This window comes from Bombina bombina, chromosome 12 (assembly GCF_027579735.1).
Source record: "Bombina bombina isolate aBomBom1 chromosome 12, aBomBom1.pri, whole genome shotgun sequence".
In the NCBI taxonomy this organism is placed as follows: Eukaryota; Metazoa; Chordata; class Amphibia; order Anura; family Bombinatoridae; genus Bombina; species Bombina bombina.
The window spans coordinates 65236619-65260070 of NC_069510.1; the positions used below are offsets into that span (position 1 = coordinate 65236619).

Below are 23452 nucleotides of genomic sequence, written 5' to 3' on the forward strand. Positions count from 1 at the left end.
CACACCACACACACTCTTATACAACACAACACTCATATAACACACACACTCTTATACAACACAACACTCATATAACACACACACTCTTATACAACACAAGGCTCATATAACATACACCACACTGACTCATATTACACACACTGTCATATAACACACACACTCTTATACAACACACTGTCATATAACACACACACTCTTATACAACACAACACTCATATAACACACACACTCTTATACAACACAAGGCTCATATAACATACACCACACTGACTCATATTACACACACTGTCATATAACACACACACTCTTATACAACACACTGTTGTATAACACACACACTCTTATACAACACAACACTCATATAACACACACACTCTTATACAACACAAGGCTCATATAACATACACCACACTGACTCATATTACACACACTGTCATATAACACACACCATACACTTTTATACAACATAACCTTTATATAATACACACCACACTGACCCATATAACACACACACACTCTTATACAACACAACACTCGTATAACACACACCACACTGACTCATATAACACACACCACTCACACTTATACAACACAACGCTCATATAACACACACACACCACACTGACTCATATTACACACACTGTCATATAACACACACCACACACACTCTTATACAACGCAACACTCATATAACACACACCACACTGACTCATATTACACACACTGTCATATAACACACACCACACACACTCTTATACAATGCAACACTCATATAACACACACCACACTGACTCATATTACACACACTCTCATATAACACACACACTCTTATACAACGCAACACTCATATTACACACACAGTCATATAACACACACTCTTATACAACACTATGCTCATATAACACACACCACACTGATTCATATTACACACACAGTCATATAACACACACCACACTGACTCATATTACACACACTCTTATACAACACTATGCTCATATAACACACACCACACTGACTCATATTACACACACTATCATATAACACACACCACACACACTTATACAACACAACACTCATATAACACACACTCTTATATAAAATTCACACAATTCATGACCCAGTAAACATAGTGCTATGACCCAGTAATGGGTCCCGACCTGTGATTTGAAGAACCCTGTTCTATATAGTCTTAGTTGTTTTGGAGCATATTGTTTGCTCACATGTCTTTTTATGTATCAGAAATGTATCTTGCAATGCGCATTGACAAAACTCATCATGTCACATAAATTGTGGTAAAGGACAGTATGCTATGCTATGCTTTGCTGGTGTATTCTTCCATAATTACATGTTTTAGAGTATTAGAAAGACTGACCTATGATATAGTGCGCTGGACAGAAACACAAAACGTTACACCCATCTTTTCAGGTAACTTATTCTTGCATATTTTATTTATAGTATCTGATAATATTTGACTGAATTTGTATCAACCATTGCTTTGATCCTTGATCAGCGGTCAGCAAATCTGTTTAATATTTAGGAGCCAGTCATACTTTTAGGAGCCAGACAGTGGTATTTGTATTTAGATATATGGAACATAACCCAAAAACTTAGGCGCCAGAGGTAAAATTCTAGGAGCCAATGGCTCCCTGTGTGCTGGTTTTGTCAAGCCTGCCCTAGATTTGTGCTGTAGCGTCAGTTGTAGCAGTATTTCTCTAGGCCCTGTGTTTTCTTCCTTCCAATCCAGTGAGAGTGTTTTGTGTCTGGGGAAGGAGGGCGTGGTTGTTTCTTCTTGGTGAGTGGTACTTAATGTCGTCTTCTGTAGGAATGCGCCGGGGAGCCGCTTTTCATGCTGTTCTGTGCCATCAAGCAGCAAATGGAAAAAGGACCAATCGATGCCATTACAGGAGAAGCCAGATATTCACTGAGTGAGGACAAGCTTATCCGTCAGCAGATAGATTACAAAGTTCTAGTAAGTAATATATACAGTAAAAACAACTGCAGTTCTTCCCTTCTGGTTCTATGACATCTAATTAAGAGTTTAATTCCAGTCCTCAGAACCCGCCAACAGGCCAGATTTCCAATAAATTTCCTTGGGGGTGGCGGTGGTAACCATGGTTACTGAACAGCTGATGACATCACTGTATATCCCTACAATCTGGCCTGTTAGTGGGTCCTAATCTAATCTGTATACTTTATTTACCTTAATATGGAAGCGGCAGCAAAAGTTCTTCAATATATGTCTGGATTTGGGTCTTCTGATGGGCAGTAGGAAGCCCTTAAAGGGAGATTAAAGTCAAAATTAAACTTTCATGATATTGATAGAGCATGTGGTTTTAAACAACTTTCCAATAGAATTCTAATTTGCTTTGTTCTCTTTGTTGAAAGTATGCCTAGGTAGGGTCAGAAGAAGCCATTGCCCTACTGGGAGTTAGTTGCTGATTGATGGCTGTACATATATCTTGTCATTGGCTCACCCAATGCGTGTTCAGCTAGCTCCCAGTAGTGCATTACTGCTCTTTCAACAAAGGATGCAAAAAAGATTGAAACAAATTTGATAACAGTAAATTGGAAAGTTGTCTTAAATTGTATGCTTTATCTGAATCATGAAAGAAAACAAAATTGGATTTTAGGCCCCTTTAAGGGAGCACAAATTTTACAGTACAAGTGCCCCTTTTAAAGAAGAAATAACTTTCTAGCCTAGAGAGAGAGACTTTTCCTTTTAAAAGAGATAGAATGGCCATCTGGTCATGTTGCATAAAGAAACTGTCATTTTTACATTTCCATGATATGAAAAGTAATTGGCAGAAAGGGAACGCATTGGCCCTAAGCAGTTCTCACTTACAAAACAAAAGTTTATAGCCTTTTCTTTCAAATTAATTGTTACCAGAGATATTTTGTCCCTTTAAGACATAGCACTCTGTCTTAAAGGGACAGTCTAGGCCAAAATAAACTTTCATGATTCAGATAGAGCATGTAATTTGAAACAATTTTCTTATTTACTTTTATCACCATTTTTGCTTTGTTCTCTTGGTATTCTTAGTTGAAAGCTTAACCTAGGAGGTTCATATGCTAATTTCTTAGACCTTGAAGCCCACCTCTTTTCAATTGCATTTTAAGTTTTTCACCACTAGAGGGTGTTAGTTCACGTATTTCATATAGATAACACTGTGCTCGTGCACAAGAAGTTATCTGGGAGCAGGCACTGATTGGCTAGACTGCAAGTCTGTCAAAAGAACTGAAAAAAGGGGCAGTTTGCAGAGGCTTCGATACAAGATAATCACAGAGGTTAAAAGTATATTATAACTGTGTGGGTTATGCAAAACTGGGGAATGGGTAATAAAGGGATTACTTATCTTTTAAAACGATAACAATTCTGGTGTAGACTGTCCCTTTAATTAAAAATAGAAAAATATATTGAGAACCTGGATTGTATTATATCCGCGTAATAAAGAGGAAGAAACTTCTTTCATGGATTATTTCATGATTCAGACAGAGAATGCAATTTTAAACAACTTTCCAATTAACTTTGCGCTCTCTTGGTATCCTTTGTTGAAAAGCATACTTAGGTAGGCTCAGGGGCTAGCTGCTGATTGGTGGCTGCACATATATGCTCTTATCATTAGCTTGCCGATGTGTTCAGCTAGCTACCAGTAGCGCCTTGCTGCTTCTTCTTCAATAAAGGATACCAAGAGAATGAAGCAACATTAATAATAGACGTAAACTGGAAAATTGTTTAAAATTGTATGTTTTATCTGAATCGTGAAAGAAAAACTTTGTGTTTCTTGTGCCTTTAAATACAATATGGAGACCTATCTAGTCTGGACATTATATTGTGTTAAAATCCAGGCAAACCCATAGTTAGAAAATGATTAGTTTTTTTTTTACCGGAGTAAACACAGATGCTTGTCATTAACCCTTGACTTTCTTTCTCCCAGACACTGAGCTGCGTTTGCCCGGACAGCGATAGCAGCACTGCTATACCAGTGAAGGTTATCAACTGTGACACTGTAACTCAAACCAAGGATAAGCTCCTGGATGCTGTCTACAAGGGAATCCCTTATACACAGAGACCAAAAGCTGAAGACATGGACCTGGGTGAGGATGGGAGATCATGTTGTCATTGGGAAGTTAGATAAGAGGCGGCAATCATGGAGTCATTGATGAGATGCTTGGGTCTTTATGTGCATGTTTAGATGGGTGGTAGGCGGGTAGGTCTAATCTGGGAGGAAGAGGATTTTCTGTTCTTGTGTGTAATGTTGGATGGACCGTAAACTAATCACAAGGGTGGACTTGTTTGAGTTTGGGGACCAAAAAAATTAGATCTTAGTGTAGATTTGTTGCTTTTAGTTATGACCCGAGTTCTAATTTGCCGTTGTGTGTTGTTCTTCAATTCAAGAATGGCGCCAGGGTCGTATAACGCGAATCGTCTTACAGGATGAGGATGTCACAACCAAAATAGAGTGTGATTGGAAACGACTCAATACGTTAGTTCACTACCAGGTAAACTCCCTCCTCCTTCTGTCTTTAGACCATCTTCTCACGCCATTACTAGAGGACTCTTTGCCCCCACCACCCCATATTCAGTTGATTTTCCCATCCCAATACAAGATGACCTCCATATCTACCCGGTGGTCTAATCTCCATTAACCAGTTACCACCCTCATTCTTTCTCATTATCCTGTGACCACTCTCTTCTTAAAAGGACATGAAACCCTACATTTTTCTTTGATGTTTTGAGATAGTCCATACAATTTTTAAAGAACTGTTGAATTTACATCTATTGTCAAAAAATGTTATTCTCTTATTTATCCTTAACTGAAAGAGCAACAGTACTGGGAGCTAGCTGAACACATCGGGCATTGAAATGACAAGAGGCATATATGTGCATCCACCAATCAGCAACTAGATCCCAGTAGTGTATTGTTTCCCCTGGACCTACCTATGTATGCTTTTAAACAAAAGACACCAAAACAACAAAAGTAAATTACAAAATAGAAATGCTTTGTATCATAAAACTTGACTGTCTCTTTAAAGCCATATTGAAAAATAACCCTCTTTCAATTACCAGAGGACAACTTGTGCTTCTCGGTCCTATTGACCCTTTTGTCCAAATGTCTTGCGTTTTGTCCCCAGGTAGTTTTATCACTATCTGATGCAATTGCTACTTGTTTTTGTGACTGTCACCTGGTTCTTTCACAGGTTACTGATGGCTCCACGGTGGCCCTTATTCCAAAGCAGGTGTCTGCGTACAACATCACCAACTCGTTCACATTTACTCGTTCCCTTAGTCGATATGGTGCGTGTGCTGCCTTCTTTCCTCAACTGTTTCATTCAGATCTTGGTTTCTCTGTTGCTTTACTCACCTAACTGTAGCTCTTCCTTCTGCTGATATTCCCAGTGCTTTCTTCTTTACTTCTTCCTCTATTTTCCTTCCATAAGGCAGGGAGAGTCCACGACTTCATTCCTTACTGTTGGGAATACAACACCTGGCCACCAGGAGAAGGCAAAGACACCCAAGCCAAAGGCTTATATATCCCTCCCACTTCCCCTATCCCCCAGTCATTCTTTGCCTTTCGTCACTATAGGAGGTGGCAGAGAATTGTCATAAGATTTGAATAGTCCTGTAATGGGTATTTTCCCTTTAAGAAAGGACTGGAGTTTTAAGTAATCATGTCAACCTCTCAGTGAGAGTTGTGATGAAGTTAGTCTGGAGATGCAGGGAAAGTTTTTTTGCAAACCCATCCAGACTGTCGCCTAACAGCTTCCGGGCAATCAGTGTTGACGCGTTTCACTGCTTGATGTTACACACTCAAGTCCATGTCAGAGGCGTCGCTGCAAGACTGTCACACTTGAGAGGCTGTGCCTGTTCCACAGCATGGATCCTGGAGGTAAGATTGTTTTATATATACTCCTTTGCTATACTGGGTCACAGTGTGGCTCCTTTTTGCCTCAATAGGATCAAGGGTTAATATCTCCTTCAGGGAGATTATTTGAACAGCAAGGGGTTATTTATAACTGCTTTTATGTGAGAGATTTTTGGGCTCATAAACTGTGTGCTTTTGGCTTGGAACAAACAGGTTTCACTTTCGTTTTGGTGTGTTGCGCAGCTCATAATAGCTTGACGCCTTTTTCATAGCAAGGAAAGTCCTGTCCTATGCACTGTGTGACCCGGTGTGTTGTTTTAGTTTTTCCTGCAATTTTGCTGCGAACATCACTGCTAAGGAGAGCGTTTTCTCTGTTAGCTGTCTGGGTCTAGGAGGTGGTGAGTGCCCCAGCCATTGGGATTATAAAGGTGCCGTATTTTTTAATAAAGTGTTTACTTTTTGTCTGTCCTTCTGTAAATATATCCTAGCTATGGAGGACTGGACTCTGATATTACATTAGAAGGCTCCGCTCCTTCTGTACTGATTAATAATTCCTGTTTATATTGTGAGAAGGCCGTAGTTTGCCTGTCTGCTCAATTTTGTTCCATTAGCCTAAGCACTGTTCTAAAATCTAAGAAGGAAGACAAGCCTGCTAATACTCATAGTGCTATTAGCCCCTCTGTGCCATCTACCTCTCAGGAATCTGGATCCAGAGAGATTTCTACCCTTTCTACACCTACCCGCTCCATATGCAGTTCCCCGCGGCTCATCTAATCCTCCATCTGGAGGGGGCTTTTTTCCTGCAGACTTTATTGCACAGTTACAATCGACAGTGTCTGCGGCCCTGAGTGCCATACCTCGCTCTAACAAACTCAAGAGAAAGGTTAAACCTAGTTCTCCTGACCTAAAGTCATCTAAATATTTGTCAGATTTAGCTACTATGTCCCAGCTATCCGAGGTTGAGTTAACCTCTGTAGCTTCAGAGGGTGAACTTTCTGAGTCAGAGACTTCAGTTTCTAAACCTCCTTCGGCAGAGGAACCCTCCTTTAAATTTAAAATTGAGCATCTGCTTTTCATCTACAAGATACGGCGAGTCCACGGATTTCATCCTTACTTGTGGGATATTATCCTCCTGCTAACAGGAAGTGGCAAAGAGCACCACAGCAGAGCTGTATATATAACTCCTCCCTTCCCCTCCACCCCCAGTCATTCTCTTTGCCTGTGTTATACTAGGAAGACATGGTAAAGTGAGGTGTTAGTTTTAGTTTCTTCAATCAAGAAGTTTTTTTATTTTAAATGGTACCGGTGAGTACTATTTTCCTCAGGGGGATATGGAAGAAGATTTCTTAGCAGTTGTAACTAAGATCCACGCTGGTTCCCACAAGACTTCTAAAGGTAACCATGAGACATCTTCAGTGTGGAGACCGGTTTCATGCTACAAGCAGCTTTAAGGTATGTGCAGCCTTTTTATTCTGAGGAGACTTGGTATATCAGAAATGGCTAGAATTTATTTCCCTGTATGGGAATGGGGTAAGCAGTAATCCTATTTTGCAAAGAGGGGTATTACTGGATTCCCTAGATTTTATTTCTAAATGGTTGACTTTATATGGGCATTTTTTGACATGGGAGAGACAAAGAAAAACGATACATTACGTTTTTATTTTTGGCATTGAAATCATGTTTAATGATGTGTTTGAGGGGTTATACTGTGTTGTGCATAACTTAGGTGTAAAACCGCTTTCCCAGGCTCACTCTCCCTGAGGAACCTAAGATCCCTAAATTAGACAGGGTTTATGAAGACGGGAAGGTCCCTCTGACTTTTCCTGTGCCAGTTAAAATGGCGAACATTATTAGTAATGAATGGGAAAGAATAGGAACTTCTTTTTCCCTCTTGTCTACTTTTAAAAAATTATTCCTGGTCCCTGACTCTCAATTAGACTTGTGGGGTTCTATACATAAGGTGGATGGCGCTATTTCTACACTTGCTAAGCGTACTTCTATCTCTCTGGAGGATAGTTCTTGTTTTAGAGAGCTTATGGATAAGGAAATGGAAACTTTTCTGAGGAAGAAGTTTCAACTGGTGGCAGCTGTAGCCGTGGTTGCTGGAGCAGCTACCTACTGGTGCAACACTGTCGGAGCTCATTGAGGTGGAAACTCCCCTCGAGGATATTCAGGAGAGAATTAAGGCTTTGAGAATTGCTAACTCCTTCATCTGTGATGCGAATATGCAGATTATTCGCATAAATGCAAAGGCTTCTGACTTTGCGGTCCTAGCCCAACGGGCTCTCTGGTTGAAGTCTTGGTCTGCGGATATGACTTCTAAATCCAGACTCCTTTCTCTTCCGTTCAAGGAGAAGGTTTTATTTGGTTCAGTGTTGGACTCCATTATTTCTACAGTTACCGGAGGGAAAGGTGCCTTCAAGTCCTAGCTGCCCAAGAGTACTTGGAAGCCGGCTCAGTCCTGGAATAAGTCCAAACAGACTAAGAAGCCCGCCGAGAACAAATCGGCATGAAGCTGTGGCCCCCGATCCGGAATCGGTTTGAGCAGACTGTCTCTTTTTTTAGACACTTGGTTCCAGGATGTACAGGGCCCTTGGGTCCTGGAGGTTGTATCTCAAGGATACAGGATAAGATTCAAGTCTCATCTGCCCAGGGGCAGATTCCTTCTCTCCAGTCTGTCTACAAGACCTGAAAAGTGGGCTGTCTTCTTAGGTTGCGTACGGGATCTCTCCTCTCTAGGAGTAATTTTCCCAGTTCCTACAGCATAGAGGGGGTTTGGGGTTTTGGGTTTTATTCAAACCTTTTTGTGGTTCTAAAGAAGGAGGGAACTTTTTGTCCAATTCTGGACTTAAAGTGCCTAAACAAGTTTCCGAATGTTCAAGATGGAGACAATATGGTCAATCTTTCCTCTGGTTAAGGAAGGAAAGTTTATGACCACAATAGACCTGAAGGATGCATACCTTCATGTCCCGATACATGGGGAACATTTTCCCTTCCTGAGGTTTGCCTTTCTGGACAAGCACTTCCAGTTCATAGCTCTTCTGTTTTGCCTAGCTACTGCTCCAAGGATATTTTCAAAGGTTCTGGGGGCTCTTCTAGCCGTTGCCAGAACACAAGGTATTGCAGTAGCGCCTTACCTGGATGATATCTTGGTACAGGCACCATCCTTTCGTCTAGCGTAAGAAGATTGAGTCCCTTCTCAATCTTTGATCATATTGATGGAACATAAACTTGGAAAAGAGTTCTCTTACTCCAAATACAAGGATGAACTTCCTGGGGACAATTATAGACTCCATATCCATGAGGATATTTCTCACAGATCAGAGATGTTGCAAGCTAACTTCTGCATATCTTGTCGTCTAGGCCTCCTTGAGACCCTTAGTGGCTCAGTGTATGGAGGTGATTGGACTCTTGGTGTCCTGTATGGACATCATTCCCTTTGCCAGATTCCATCTCAGACCCTTACAACTATGCATGCTGAGACAATGGAATGGCGTCCATTCAGATCCGTCTCAACAGATTGTGCTGGACAACCTGTTGAGAGACTCACTCTTTTGGTGGCTCTGTCCAGATCATTTGTCCCAAGGCACATGCTTCTTGGGACGGTCCTGGGAGATTGTGACTATGGATGCAAGTCTTTCTGGCTGGGGAGCCATTTGGGGTGCAAAGAAGGCACAAGATCTGTCAACTCAGGAGGAGTCCTCCCTTCTGATCAATATTTTGGAACCGGGCAATCTTCAATGCCTTGAAGGCTTGACCCCTTCTGGGTTTGTCCCAGTTTATTAGATTCCAATCAGACAATATAACCTTGGTTGCCTACATCAACCATCAGGGGGGAACGAGAAGTTCCTTGGCGTTGAGAGAAGTATCTCAGATGCTAGAGTGGGCAGAGACTCACAGATGTACGCTGTTGGCGATTCACATTCAAGGTGTGGACAACTGGGAAGCAGACTTCCTCAGCAGGCAATCCTTTCACCCAGGGGAATGGTCTCTCTACCCCGAGGTGTTTGCAGAGATATGCAGTGAGTGGAGGACACAGGAGATAGATCTCATGGCATCCCACCTCAATACTAAGCTACCCAGGTATGGGTCCAGGTCGAGGGATCCTCAGGCGAAATTGATAGATTCCCTATCAGTACCATGGAGGTTCAGACTCATATATATTTCTTTCATGTAATTAGCAAGAGTCCATGAGCTAGTGACGTATGGGATATACATTCCTACCAGGAGGGGCAAAGTTTCCCAAACCTCAAAATGCCTATAAATACACCCCTCACCACACCCACAATTCAGTTTTACAAACTTTGCCTCCTATGGAGGTGGTGAAGTAAGTTTGTGCTAGATTCTACGTTGATATGCGCTCCGCAGCAAGTTGGAGCCCGGTTTTCCTCTCAGCGTGCAGTGAATGTCAGAGGGATGTGAGGAGAGTATTGCCTGTTTGAATGCAGTGATCTCCTTCTACGGGGTCTATTTCATAGGTTCTCTGTTATCGGTCGTAGAGATTCATCTCTTACCTCCCTTTTCAGATCGACGATATACTCTTATTTATATACCATTACCTCTGCTGATTTTCGTTTCAGTACTGGTTTGGCTTTCTACAAACATGTAGATGAGTGTCCTGGGGTAAGTAAATCTTATTTTCTGTGACACTCTAAGCTATGGTTGGGCACTTTATTTATAAAGTTCTAAATATATGTATTCAAACATTTATTTGCCTTGACTCAGGATGTTCAACATTCCTTATTTTCAGACAGTCAGTTTCATATTTGGGATAATGCATTTGAATCAATTTTTTTCTTACCTTAAAATTTGACTCTTTTTTCCCTGTGGGCTGTTAGGCTCGCGGGGGCTGAAAATGTTTCATTTTATTGCGTCATTCTTGGCGCGGACTTTTTTGGCGCAAAAAATCTTTTCTGTTTCCGGCGTCATACGTGTCGCCGGAAGTTGCGTCATTTTTTGACGTCCTTTTGCGCCAAAAATGTCGGCGTTCCGGATGTGGCGTCATTTTTGGGCGTCGCTTTTGTCTCCACATTATTTCAGTCTCATTTTTTCTTTGCTTCTGGTTACTAGAAGCTTGTTTATTGGCATTTTTTCCCATTCCTGAAACTGTCATTTAAGGAATTTGATCAATTTTGCTTTATATGTTGTTTTTTCTCTTACATATTGCAAGATGTCTCACGTTGCATCTGAGTCAGAAGATACTTCAGGAAAATCGCTGTCTAGTGCTGGAACTACCAAAGCTAAGTGTATCTGCTGTAAACTTTTGGTAGCTATTCCTCCGGCTGTTGTTTGTATTAATTGTCATGACAAACTTGTTAAAGCAGATAATATTTCCTTTAGTAATGTACCATTGCCTGTTGCAGTTCCTTCAACATCTAAGGTGCAGAATGTTCCTGATAACATAAGAGATTTTGTTTCTGAATCCATCAAGAAGGCTATGTCTGTTATTTCTCCTTCTAGTAAACATAAAAAATCTTTTAAAACTTCTCTCTCTACAGATAAATTTTTAAATGAACATCATCATTCTGTTTCTGATGACTCTTCTGGTTCAGAGGATTCTGTCTCAGAGATTGATGCTGATAAATCTTCATATTTATTTAAAATGGAATGTATTCGTTTTTTACTTAAAGAAGTACTAATTGCTTTGGAAATAGAGGATTCTGGTCCTCTTGATACTAATTCTAAACGTTTAGATAAGGTATTTAAATCTCCTGTGGTTATTCCAGAAGTTTTTCCTGTTCCTAATGCTATTTCTGAAGTAATTTCCAGAGAATGGGATAAATTGGGTAATTCATTTACTCCTTCTAAACGTTTTAAGCAATTATATCCTGTACCGTCTGACAGATTAGAATTTTGGGACAAAATCCCTAAAGTCGATGGGGCTATTTCTACCCTTGCTAAACGTACTACTATTCCTACGTCAGATGGTACTTCGTTTAAAGATCCTTTAGATAGGAAAATTGTATCCTTTCTAAGAAAAGCTTATCTGTGTTCAGGTAATCTTCTTAGACCTGCTATATCATTGGCTGATGTTGCTGCAGCTTCAACTTTTTGGTTGGAGACTTTAGCGCAACAAGTAACAGATCATGATTCTCATAATATTATTATTCTTCTTCAGCATGCTAATAATTTTATCTGTGATGCCATTTTTGATATTATCAGAGTTGATGTCAGGTTTATGTCTCTAGCTATTTTAGCTAGAAGAGCTTTATGGCTTAAAACTTGGAATGCTGACATGGCTTCTAAATCAACTCTACTTTCCATTTCTTTCCAGGGTAACAAATTATTTGGTTCTCAGTTGGATTCCATTATCTCAACTGTTACTGGTGGGAAAGAAACTTTTTTACCACAGGATAAAAAATCTAAGGGAAAAAACAGGGCTAATAATCGTTTTCGTTCCTTTCGTTTCAACAAAGAACAAAAGCCTGATCCTTCATCCTCAGGAGCAGTTTCAGTTTGGAAACCATCTCCAGTCTGGAATAAATCCAAGCCTTCTAGAAAGGCAAAGCCTGCTTCTAAGTCCACATGAAGGTGTGGCCCTCATTCCAGCTCAGCTGGTAGGGGGCAGGTTACGTTTTTTCAAAGAAATTTGGATCAATTCTGTTCACAATCTTTGGATTCAGAACATTGTTTCAGAAGGGTACAGAATTGGTTTCAAGATGAGACCTCCTGCAAAGAGATTTTTTCTTTCCCGTGTCCCAGTAAATCCAGTGAAAGCTCAGCATTTCTGAATTGTGTTTCATATCTAGAGTTGGCTGGAGTAATTATGCCAGTTCCAGTTCTGGAACAGGGGATGGGGTTTTATTCAAATCTCTTCATTGTACCAAAGAAGGAGAATTCCTTCAGACCAGTTCTGGATCTAAAAATATTGAATCGTTATGTAAGGATACCAACGTTCAAAATGGTAACTGTAAGGACTATCTTGCCTTTTGTTCAGCAAGGGCATTATATGTCCACAATAGATTTACAGGATGCTTATCTGCATATTCCGATTCATCCAGATCATTATCAGTTCCTGAGATTCTCTTTTCTGGACAAGCATTACCAGTTTGTGGCTCTGCCGTTTGGCCTAGCTACAGCTCCAAGAATTTTTACAAAGGTTCTCGGTGCCCTTCTGTCTGTAATCAGAGAACAGGGTATTGTGGTATTTCCTTATTTGGACGATATCTTGGTACTTGCTCAGTCTTTACATTTAGCAGAATCTCATACGAATCGACTTGTGTTGTTTCTTCAAGATCATGGTTGGAGGATCAATTTACCAAAAAGTTCATTGATTCCTCAGACAAGGGTAACCTTCTAAAATTGATTTCAGCTTGTCGAAACCTTCAGTCACAATCATTCCCTTCGGTAGCCTTATGCATGGAAATTCTAGGTCTTATGACTGCTGCATCGGACGCGATCCCCTTTGCTCGTTTTCACATGCGACCTCTTCAGCTCTGTATGCTGAATCAATGGTGCAGGGATTACACAAAGATATCTCAATTAATATCTTTAAAACCGATTGTACGACACTCTCTAACGTGGTGGACAGATCACCATCGTTTAATTCAGGGGGCTTCTTTTGTGCTTCCGACCTGGACTGTAATTTCAACAGATGCAAATCTCACAGGTTGGGGAGCTGTGTGGGGATCTCTGACGGCACAAGGAGTTTGGGAATCTCAGGAGGTGAGATTACCGATCAATATTTTGGAACTCCGTACAATTTTCAGAGCTCTTCAGTCTTGGCCTCTTCTGAAGAGAGAATCGTTCATTTGTTTTCAGACAGACAATGTCACAACTGTGGCATACATCAATCATCAAGGAGGGACTCACAGTCCTCTGGCTATGAAAGAAGTATCTCGAATTCTGGTTTGGGCGGAGTCCAGCTCCTGTCTAATCTCTGCGGTTCATATCCCAGGTATAGACAATTGGGAAGCGGATTATCTCAGTCGCCAAACGTTGCATCCGGGCGAATGGTCTCTTCACCCAGAGGTATTTCTTCAGATTGTTCAAATATGGGAGCTTCCAGAAATAGATCTGATGGCGTCTCATCTAAACAAGAAACTTCCCAGGTATCTGTCCAGATCCCGGGATCCTCAGGCGGAAGCAGTGGATGCATTATCACTTCCTTGGAAGTATCATCCTGCTTATATCTTTCCGCCTCTAGTTCTTCTTCCAAGAGTAATCTCCAAGATTCTGAAGGAATGCTCGTTTGTTCTGCTGGTAGCTCCGGCATGGCCTCACAGGTTTTGGTATGCGGATCTTGTCCGGATGGCCTCTTGCCATCCGTGGACTCTTCCGCTACGACCAGACCTTCTGTCGCAAGGTCCTTTTTTCCATCAGGATCTCAAATCCTTAAATTTAAAGGTATGGAGATTGAACGCTTGATTCTTAGTCAAAGAGGTTTCTCTGACTCTGTGATTAATACTATGTTACAGGCTCGTAAATCTGTATCCAGAGAGAGATATTATAGAGTCTGGAAGACTTATATTTCTTGGTGTCTTTCTCATCATTTTTCTTGGCATTCTTTTAGAATTCCAAGAATTTTACAGTTTCTTCAGGATGGTTTAGATAAAGGTTTGTCCGCAAGTTCCTTGAAAGGACAAATCTCTGCTCTTTCTGTTCTTTTTCACAGAAAGATTGCTAATCTTCCTGATATTCATTGTTTTGTACAAGCTTTGGTTCGTATAAAACCTGTCATTAAGTCAATTTCTCCTCCTTGGAGTTTGAATTTGGTTCTTGGGGCTCTTCAAGCTCCTCCGTTTGAACCTATGCATTCATTGGACATTAAATTACTTTCTTGGAAAGTTTTGTTCCTTTTGGCAATCTCTTCTGCCAGAAGAGTTTCTGAATTATCTGCTCTTTCTTGTGAGTCTCCTTTTCTGATTTTTCATCAGGATAAGGCAGTGTTGCGAACTTCTTTTGAATTTTTACCTAAAGTTGTGAATTCCAACAACATTAGTAGAGAAATTGTGGTTCCTTCATTATGTCCTAATCCTAAGAATTCTAAGGAGAAATCGTTACATTCTTTGGATGTTGTTAGAGCTTTGAAATATTATGTTGAAGCTACTAAGTCTTTCCGAAAGACTTCTAGTTTATTTGTTATCTTTTCCGGTTCTAGAAAAGGCCAGAAAGCTTCTGCCATTTCTTTGGCATCTTGGTTGAAATCTTTAATTCATCTTGCCTATGTTGAGTCGGGTAAAACTCCGCCTCAAAGGATTACAGCTCATTCTACTAGGTCAGTTTCTACTTCCTGGGCGTTTAGGAATGAAGCTTCGATTGATCAGATTTGCAAAGCAGCAACTTGGTCCTCTTTGCATACTTTTACTAAATTCTACCATTTTGATGTATTTTCTTCTTCTGAAGCAGTTTTTGGTAGAAAAGTACTTCAGGCAGCGGTTTCAGTTTGAATCTTCTGCTTATGTTTTTCATTAAACTTTATTTTGGGTGTGGATTATTTTCAGCAGGAATTGGCTGTCTTTATTTTATCCCTCCCTCTCTAGTGACTCTTGCGTGGAAAGATCCACATCTTGGGTAATCATTATCCCATACGTCACTAGCTCATGGACTCTTGCTAATTACATGAAAGAAAACATAATTTATGTAAGAACTTACCTGATAAATTCATTTCTTTCATATTAGCAAGAGTCCATGAGGCCCAAACTTTTTTTGTGGTGGTTATGATTTTTGTATAAAGCACAATTATTCCAATTCCTTATTTTATATGCTTTCGCACTTTTTTATCACCCCACTTCTTGGCTATTCGTTAAACTGAATTGTGAGTGTGGTGAGGGGTGTATCTATAGGCATTTTGAGGTTTGGGAAACTTTGCCCCTCCTGGTAGGAATGTATATCCCATACGTCACTAGCTCATGGACTCTTGCTAATATGAAAGAAATGAATTTATCAGGTAAGTTCTTACATAAATTATGTTTTTTTTCCTCCATTACTGCTTCTCCCTCATGTAGTGGCTCGCATGAAGCAAGAGCGAGCATCAGTGATTCTGATTGCTCCATCATGACCGCGAAGGACGTGGTTTGTGGATCTGGTGGGGATGTCCTCATCTCCTAAGTGGAGGTTACCTTGTCGCAGAGATCTGTGATACAGGGTTCCTTCGTAAATCAAAATCTAGATTCTCTGAGTCTGACTGCGTGGAAATTGAACGCTTAGTCCTAGCCAAGAGAGGGTTTTCTTAGAGTGTTATCGACACTCTGGTTTAAGCTCGTAAGCCAGTTACTTGTCGTATCTACCATAAAGTGTGGAGGACTTATTTGTACTGGTGTGTAGAGCGTGGGTTTTCCTGGCATAAGGTTAAGGTTGCCAGAAGTTTATCTTTTCTCCAGGATGGACTGGATGAGGGTCTTATCTGCTAGTTCCCTGAAGGGACAGATATTGGCCATGTCGGTTTTACTGCACAAGAGATTGGCCGAGCTTCTGGATGATGTGCAGTCCTTTTAAGGCTCTGATTAGGGTCAGACCCGTGTTTAGATCTGGGGCTCCCCCTTGGAGCCTAAATCTTGTTCTTAGTGTTTTGCAGCAGGCTCCGTTTGAGCCTTTGCATACTGTTGACATTAAATTGTTATCTTGGAAGGTTCTTTTTTTGCTGGCTATTGCCTCTGCGCGCAGAGTTTCTGAGATTTCTGCTTTGCAATATGACTCCCCTTATCTTGTTTTCTATGCTAATAAGGCAGTTTTACGTACTAAAATAGGGTTCCTCCCTAAGGTGGTGTCGGACAGTAACATTAATCAAGAGATTGTTGTTCCTTCCTTGTGTCCTAATCCTCCTCCAGCGAAGGAACGCTTGCTTGACCTCAATGGATCAGATTTGTAAGGCGGCTACCTGGTTCTTGTACGCGTTTTCTATATTTTACAAATTTGCTGTGTCTGCTTCAGCTGAAGCAGCTTTCGGGAGAAAAGTTTTGCAGGCTGTAGTGCCCTCAGAATTAGGGTCCACCTCTTTTTTTGTTCTCTCCCGTTATTCATTCAGTGTCTTCTGGAGCTTGGGTATAGTTTTCCCAACAGTAAGGAATGAAGTCGTGGACTCTCCCTGCCTTATGGAAGGAAAACATAATTTATGCTTACCAGAAAAATTCCTTTCCTTCCTAGCAGGGAGAGTCCACGACCCCGCCTGTAATTTATTTTTTGATGGGCGGCTCACTTTTTTATATTAATTCTTCTGGCACTTTTATACCCTGATGTTTCTCCTACTTTTCCTTGTTCCTTCGGCAGAATGACTGGGAGATAGCGGAAGTGGGAGGGATATTTAAGCCTTTGGCTGGGGTGTCTTTGCCTCCTCCTGGTGGCCAGGTTTTGTATTTCCAACAGTAAGGAATGAAGTTGTGGACTCTCCCTGCCAGGAAGGAAAGGAATTGATCTAGTAAGCATAAATTATCTTTTTTCTCTTGGCCATTTAACCTTTGCTTACTCTTCCACTTTTAAACTTGCATGCTCCATCGGCTTTCTGTTTCCTCTTTCTGTAAGTAGGATTTACCCAATGTATTTCATATTTTTTCACTCTTACCTATCTATTTATTAGAGAGTCTTTTGCGCACATCCAGCAGCCCAGACAGCCTGCGGTCTCGTGCCCCCATGATTACCCCTGACCAGGAGACGGGCACCAAACTGTGGCATTTGGTAAAGAATCATGACCACACTGACCACAAGGAGGGGGACCGGGGTAGCAAGATGGTTTCTGAGATCTACTTGACCCGACTATTAGCGACTAAAGTGAGTATAAAGTCCATGATAGAGAAGATAAAAGGATAGGAATATATCAGACCTGAAAATCAAAGTGATTGAATGTCTTTGTGCACCTAAACTCATTGTTTAATCTGTATGAAATTCCAGGGAACACTGCAGAAATTTGTGGATGACCTGTTTGAAACAGTGTTCAGCACAGCACACAGGGGCAGTGCCCTTCCGCTTGCTATCAAATACATGTTCGACTTTCTTGATGAGCAGGCAGATCGTAGGCAGATCACAGATCCAGATGTGCGGCACACTTGGAAGAGTAATTGGTGAGGACTGGGTATGAAACAAAATGGCACACGCACAATCCTAGGGGTAGGAACAGCATTTATATCTTAGGGGGATGCTGTAAAATATCTCTAAGAATAAGGGACACACCGTGGTACTTCTCAGTATAAGATATATTGAGGAACACTTCTAGAGAGGGACTTATAGGGACCAAGAGTTGCTTAACCACACAGAAGATAGATTGGGAAGATAGATGAATACAAATCATTCCTGTGGATGGCAACAGACACACTGTGGATATTGGGATATTTCTGGAGCTAAGGAAAACAGAAAGAACCTTTTGATGTCAGATGGGCTCTTTCACTAATATGTTACAAACACCAAGTCTCTTCTAGGTACATAAAAAAACACCTCTTGGGAATGTGGTGGAATTTCTCCGGGTAAAAGACATCTAAGCATTGACATTAAAGTGATGGTAAACCCAAGCGTATAACAAACGTTAGGATTTACCATCACTAAAAAGAAGCATTAGTTTCTCTCATCGTTTCGTAAAAAACAGCGTTATACTCACCCTAACTGTTAGGAAAGTAGATCACTAATGCAGCATCTCCGGCCGCCCACGGCACAGTGCTTTCTTCAATGAGGTGACGTTTCCACCTCTAGGCCAATAGCCGTGCATGTCAGCTGACATCCTAGTACAGCTAGAGGTGGAAATGGCAACTCATTGGAGAAGAGCGGTGTGCCGTGGGTGGCCGGAGGTGCTATGTTAGCGATCTACTTTCCTAACAGGGTGAGAGTAACACTGTTTTTAACTAAACGATGAGAGAAACTAGTGTTTATTTTTAGTGATGGTAAATCCTAGCATTTGTTATACGCTTGGATTTATCATCACTTTAATTGGGTGATTAAACCATTTTCCTCATGTTCTCTTTTTATGCCTAGTCTGTGATCGTTCCAATTCATTGTACACCTGTGCTATTCCTCTGTTAAACCTATCATACTCTTTCCCTAGTCTGTTGATATCCATCCATTCAATCTGCTCAGAATGTCTTTAAACAATGTTATCTTCCTCAGACTGTTCATTCTATTTCTTTATCACCCTTAGCCTCCCGTTGCGTTTCTGGGTGAATGTTATCAAGAATCCGCAGTTTGTTTTTGACATTCACAAGAACAGTATCACAGATGCCTGCCTTTCTGTGGTGGCACAGACTTTCATGGACTCCTGCTCCACGTCTGAGCATAGATTGGGCAAGGATTCCCCTAGCAACAAGCTGCTATATGCCAAGGACATACCCAACTACAAGACCTGGGTAGAGAGGTAAGTGCAGAATTCTTTTATGTTTGAGTCTTGTTCTCTAACCCTCTATAATTGTATGCAGGAGCCACCTCTTGCATTAAATTGCTTGGTTTAAAAAAACACTACAATTTACCATCACTAAAAATAAAGTGCACGTTTAGTAATCACTTAGTAAAAAAAGGAAGCTAAACTCACTCTGTCTGTGCTGCGGTACCTTGCTAAAGTCAACGGCTCTAGCCTCCCACTACACAGTGCTCTTTACCAATGAGGTGACATTTCCACCTCTAAACCAATAGCTGTGGTAGTATATAGAACACTGTAAGATCACTAGCACAGCTATTGGTTTAGAGGTGGAAACTTTACCTCATTGGACGAAGAGCGCTGTGCTGTGGGTGATCGGAGGTTCTGATTTTAGCAAGGAGCCGTGGCACAGAAAAGGGTGAGTTTAGCGCCCCTTTTTTTTTTTGTTTACTAAGTGATCACTGTAAGTCAACTTTATATTTAGTTTTTTAAACGCTTGGATTTACCATTAATTGGAGATCCGACATCTAAGCAGCTTTAAGACATTCTAATCAAAATGTTTTTGTTGCTCATGTGAAAGAGCATTTAAATTCTTTTCTTTTTTCCCGTATGTAAGGCCTGTCAATGAGCATCAGTAGGACATCCTTAAAGGGACACTGAACCCAAATTTTTTCTTTCGTGATTCAGCTAGAACATGCAATTTTAAACAACTTTCTAATTTACTCCTATTATCAATTTTTCTTTCGTTCTCTTGCTAACTTTATTTAAAAGAGAAGGCATCTAAGCTTTTTTTTGGTTCAGTCTATGGACAGCAATTTTTTTATTGGTGGATAAATTTATCCACCAATCAGCAAGGACAAACCAGGTTGTTCACAAAAAATGGGCCGGTATCTAATCTTACATTCTTGCATTTCAAATAAAGATTCCAAGAGAATAAAGAACATTTGATAATAGGAGTAAATTAGAAAGTTGTTTAAAATTTCATGCTCTATCTGAATCACAAAAGAAAAAAATTTGGGTTCAGTGTCCCTTTAAAGGAACATTAAACCGATTTTGTTTCTCCTAAATTGTAGAGCATACATTTTTAAAGGGACAGTCTAGGCCAAAATAAACTTTCATGATTCAGATAGAGCATATAATTTTAAACACTTTTCTCCAACATAGGTGTGTCCGGTCCACGGCGTCATCCTTACTTGTGGGATATTCTCTTCCCCAACAGGAAATGGCAAAGAGCCCAGCAAAGCTGGTCACATGATCCCTCCTAGGCTCCGCCTTCCCCAGTCATTCTCTTTGCCGTTGCACAGGCAACATCTCCACGGAGATGGCTAAGAGTTTTTTGGTGTTTAAATGTAGTTTTTATTCTTCAATCAAGAGTTTGTTATTTTAAAATAGTGCTGGTATGTACTATTTACTCTGAAACAGAAAGGAGATGAAGATTTCTGTTTGTAAGAGGAAAATGATTTTAGCAACCGTTACTAAAATCAATGGCTGTTTCCACACAGGACTGTTGAGATGAATTAACTTCAGTTGGGGGAAACAGTGAGCAGACTTTTGCTGCTTGAGGTATGACACATTTCTAACAAGACTTGATAATGCTGGAAGCTGTCATTTTCCCTATGGGATCCGGTAAGCCATTTTCTTAATTTTTAATATAAGAATAAAGGGCTTCACAAGGGCTTTAAAGACTGGTAGACATTTTTCTGGGCTAAAACGATTACTTTATAAGCATATTTAATGGTTTATAACTTTGTAGAGTTATTTTAATCTTGGGAATTCTGTTAAAAAAACGGCAGGCACTGTATTGGACACCTTTTTCACTGGGGGCCTTTTCTAGTCATAGGCAGAGCCTCATTTTCGCGCCACTAATGCGCAGTTGTTTTTGAGAAGCAAGGCATGCAGATGCATGTGTGAGGAGCTCAGATCCACTGAAAAAGCTTATTGAAGGCGTCATTTGGTATCGTATTCCCCTCTGGGCTTGGTTGGGTCTCAGCAAAGCAGATACCAGGGACTGTATAGGGGTTAAATGTAAAAACGGCTCCGGTTCCGTTATTTTAAGAGTTAAAGCTTTCAAATTTGGTGTGCAATACTTTTAAGGCTTTAAGACACTGTGGTGAAATTTTGGTGAATTTTGAACAATTCCTTCATACTTTTTCGCATATTCAGTAATAAAGTGTGTTCAGTTTAAAATTTAAAGAGACAGTAACGGTTTTATTTTAAAAACGTTTTTTGTGCTTTGTTATCAAGTTTATGCCTATTAACATGTCTGAACTATCAGATAGACGATGTTCTGTTTGTTCGGAAGCCAAGGTTCCTCTCCATTTAAATATATGTGATGAATGTGACAAACAAAGTAGGGACAATGATGCCACTGATAATAATGTTGCCCAAAATGATTCCTTAAGTGAGGGGAGTAAGCATGGTACTGCATCATCTCCTTCCATGTCTACACCAGTCTTGCCCACTCAGGAGGTCCCTAGTGCATCTAGTGCACCAATCCTCCTTACTATGCAACAATTAACGGCTGTAATGGATAATTCTATTAAAAACATTTTAGCCAAAATGCCCACTTATCAGCGAAAGCGTGACTTCTCTGTTTTAGATACTGAAGAGCATGAGGACGCTGATGATAATGGTTCTGACATGCCCTTACACCAGTCTGAAGGGGCCAGGGAGGTTTTGTCTGAGGGAGAAATTTCAGATTCAGGAAAAATTTCTCAACAAGCTGAACCTGACGTTATTACATTCAAATTTAAATTGGAACATCTCCGCGCTCTGCTTAAGGAGGTGTTATCTACTCTGGATGATTGTGACAATTTGGTCATTCCAGAGAAATTATGTAAGATGGACAAGTTCCTAGAGGTCCCGGTGCCCCCCGAAGCTTTTCCTATACCCAAGCGGGTGGCGGACATTGTAAATAAAGAATGGGAAAGGCCCGGCATACCTTTTGTCCCTCCCCCTATATTTAAGAAATTATTTCCTATGGTCGACCCCAGGAAGGACTTATGGCAGACAGTCCCCAAGGTCGAGGGGGCGGTTTCTACTCTAAACAAACGCACCACTATCCCTATAGAAGATAGTTGTGCTTTCAAAGATCCTATGGATAAAAAATTAGAGGGTTTGCTTAAAAAGATGTTTGTTCAGCAAGGTTACCTTCTACAACCAATTTCATGCATTGTTCCTGTCACTACAGCAGCGTGTTTCTGGTTCGAAGAACTAGAAAAGTCGCTCAATAAAGCATCTTCTTATGAGGAGGTTATGGACAGAGTTCAAGCACTTAAATTGGCTAACTCTTTTACCTTAGACGCCACTTTGCAATTAGCTAGATTAGCGGCGAAAAATTCAGGTTTTGCTATTGCGGCGCGCAGAGCGCTTTGGCTAAAGTCTTGGTCAGCGGATGTGTCCTCCAAGAACAGATTGCTTAACATCCCTTTCAAGGGGAAAACGCTGTTTGGCCCTGACTTGAAAGAGATTATTTCAGATATCACTGGGGGAAAGGGCCACGCCCTTCCTCAGGATAGGTCTTTTAAGGCTAAAAATAAAACAAATTTTCGTCCCTTTCGCAGAAACGGACCAGCCTCAAATTCTACATCCTCTAAGCAAGAGGGTAATTCTTCTCAAACCAAGCCAGCCTGGAGACCGATGCAAGGCTGGAACAAAGGTAAGCAGGCCAAGAAGCCTGCTACCGCTACCAAAACAGCATGAGATGCTGGCCCCCGATCCGGGACCGGATCTGGTGGGGGGCAGACTCTCTCTCTTCGCTCAGGCTTGGGCAAGAGATGTTCAGGATCCTTGGGCGCTAGAAATAGTTTCTCAAGGTTATCTCCTGGAATTCAAGGAACTACCCCCAAGGGGAAGATTCCACAGGTCTCAATTGTCTTCAGACCAAATAAAAAGACAGGCATTCTTACATTGTGTAGAAGACCTGTTAAAAATGGGAGTGATTCATCCTGTTCCATTAGGAGAACAAGGGATGGGGTTTTACTCCAATCTGTTCATAGTTCCCAAAAAAGAGGGAACATTCAGGCCAATTTTGGATCTCAAGATCCTAAACAAATTTCTCAGGGTTCCATCGTTCAAAATGGAAACCATTCGGACAATTCTTCCTACCATCCAGGAAGGTCAATTCATGACCACGGTGGATTTAAAGGATGCGTATCTACATATTCATATCCACAAGGAACATCATCGGTTCCTAAGATTCGCCTTTCTGGACAAGCATTACCAGTTTGTGGCACTTCCATTCGGATTAGCCACTGCTCCAAGAATTTTCACAAAGGTACTAGGGTCCCTTCTAGCGGTGCTAAGGCCAAGGGGC

The 23452-nt window shown here is 40.9% G+C and overlaps 1 protein-coding gene across 1 annotated transcript in view; it reads left to right on the forward strand.

Moving 5' to 3' along the window:
* Positions 1-23452, forward strand: part of PLXNA3 (plexin A3) — a 304218-nt gene that overhangs the window by 258532 nt on the left and 22234 nt on the right. The window contains exons 23-29 of the mRNA XM_053695795.1: positions 1823-1969; positions 3936-4095; positions 4397-4500; positions 5200-5296; positions 17380-17570; positions 17691-17860; positions 18925-19137. Coding sequence (XP_053551770.1) covers positions 1823-1969; positions 3936-4095; positions 4397-4500; positions 5200-5296; positions 17380-17570; positions 17691-17860; positions 18925-19137 — 1082 coding nt within the window. The remainder of the gene's footprint in view (positions 1-1822; positions 1970-3935; positions 4096-4396; positions 4501-5199; positions 5297-17379; positions 17571-17690; positions 17861-18924; positions 19138-23452) is intronic.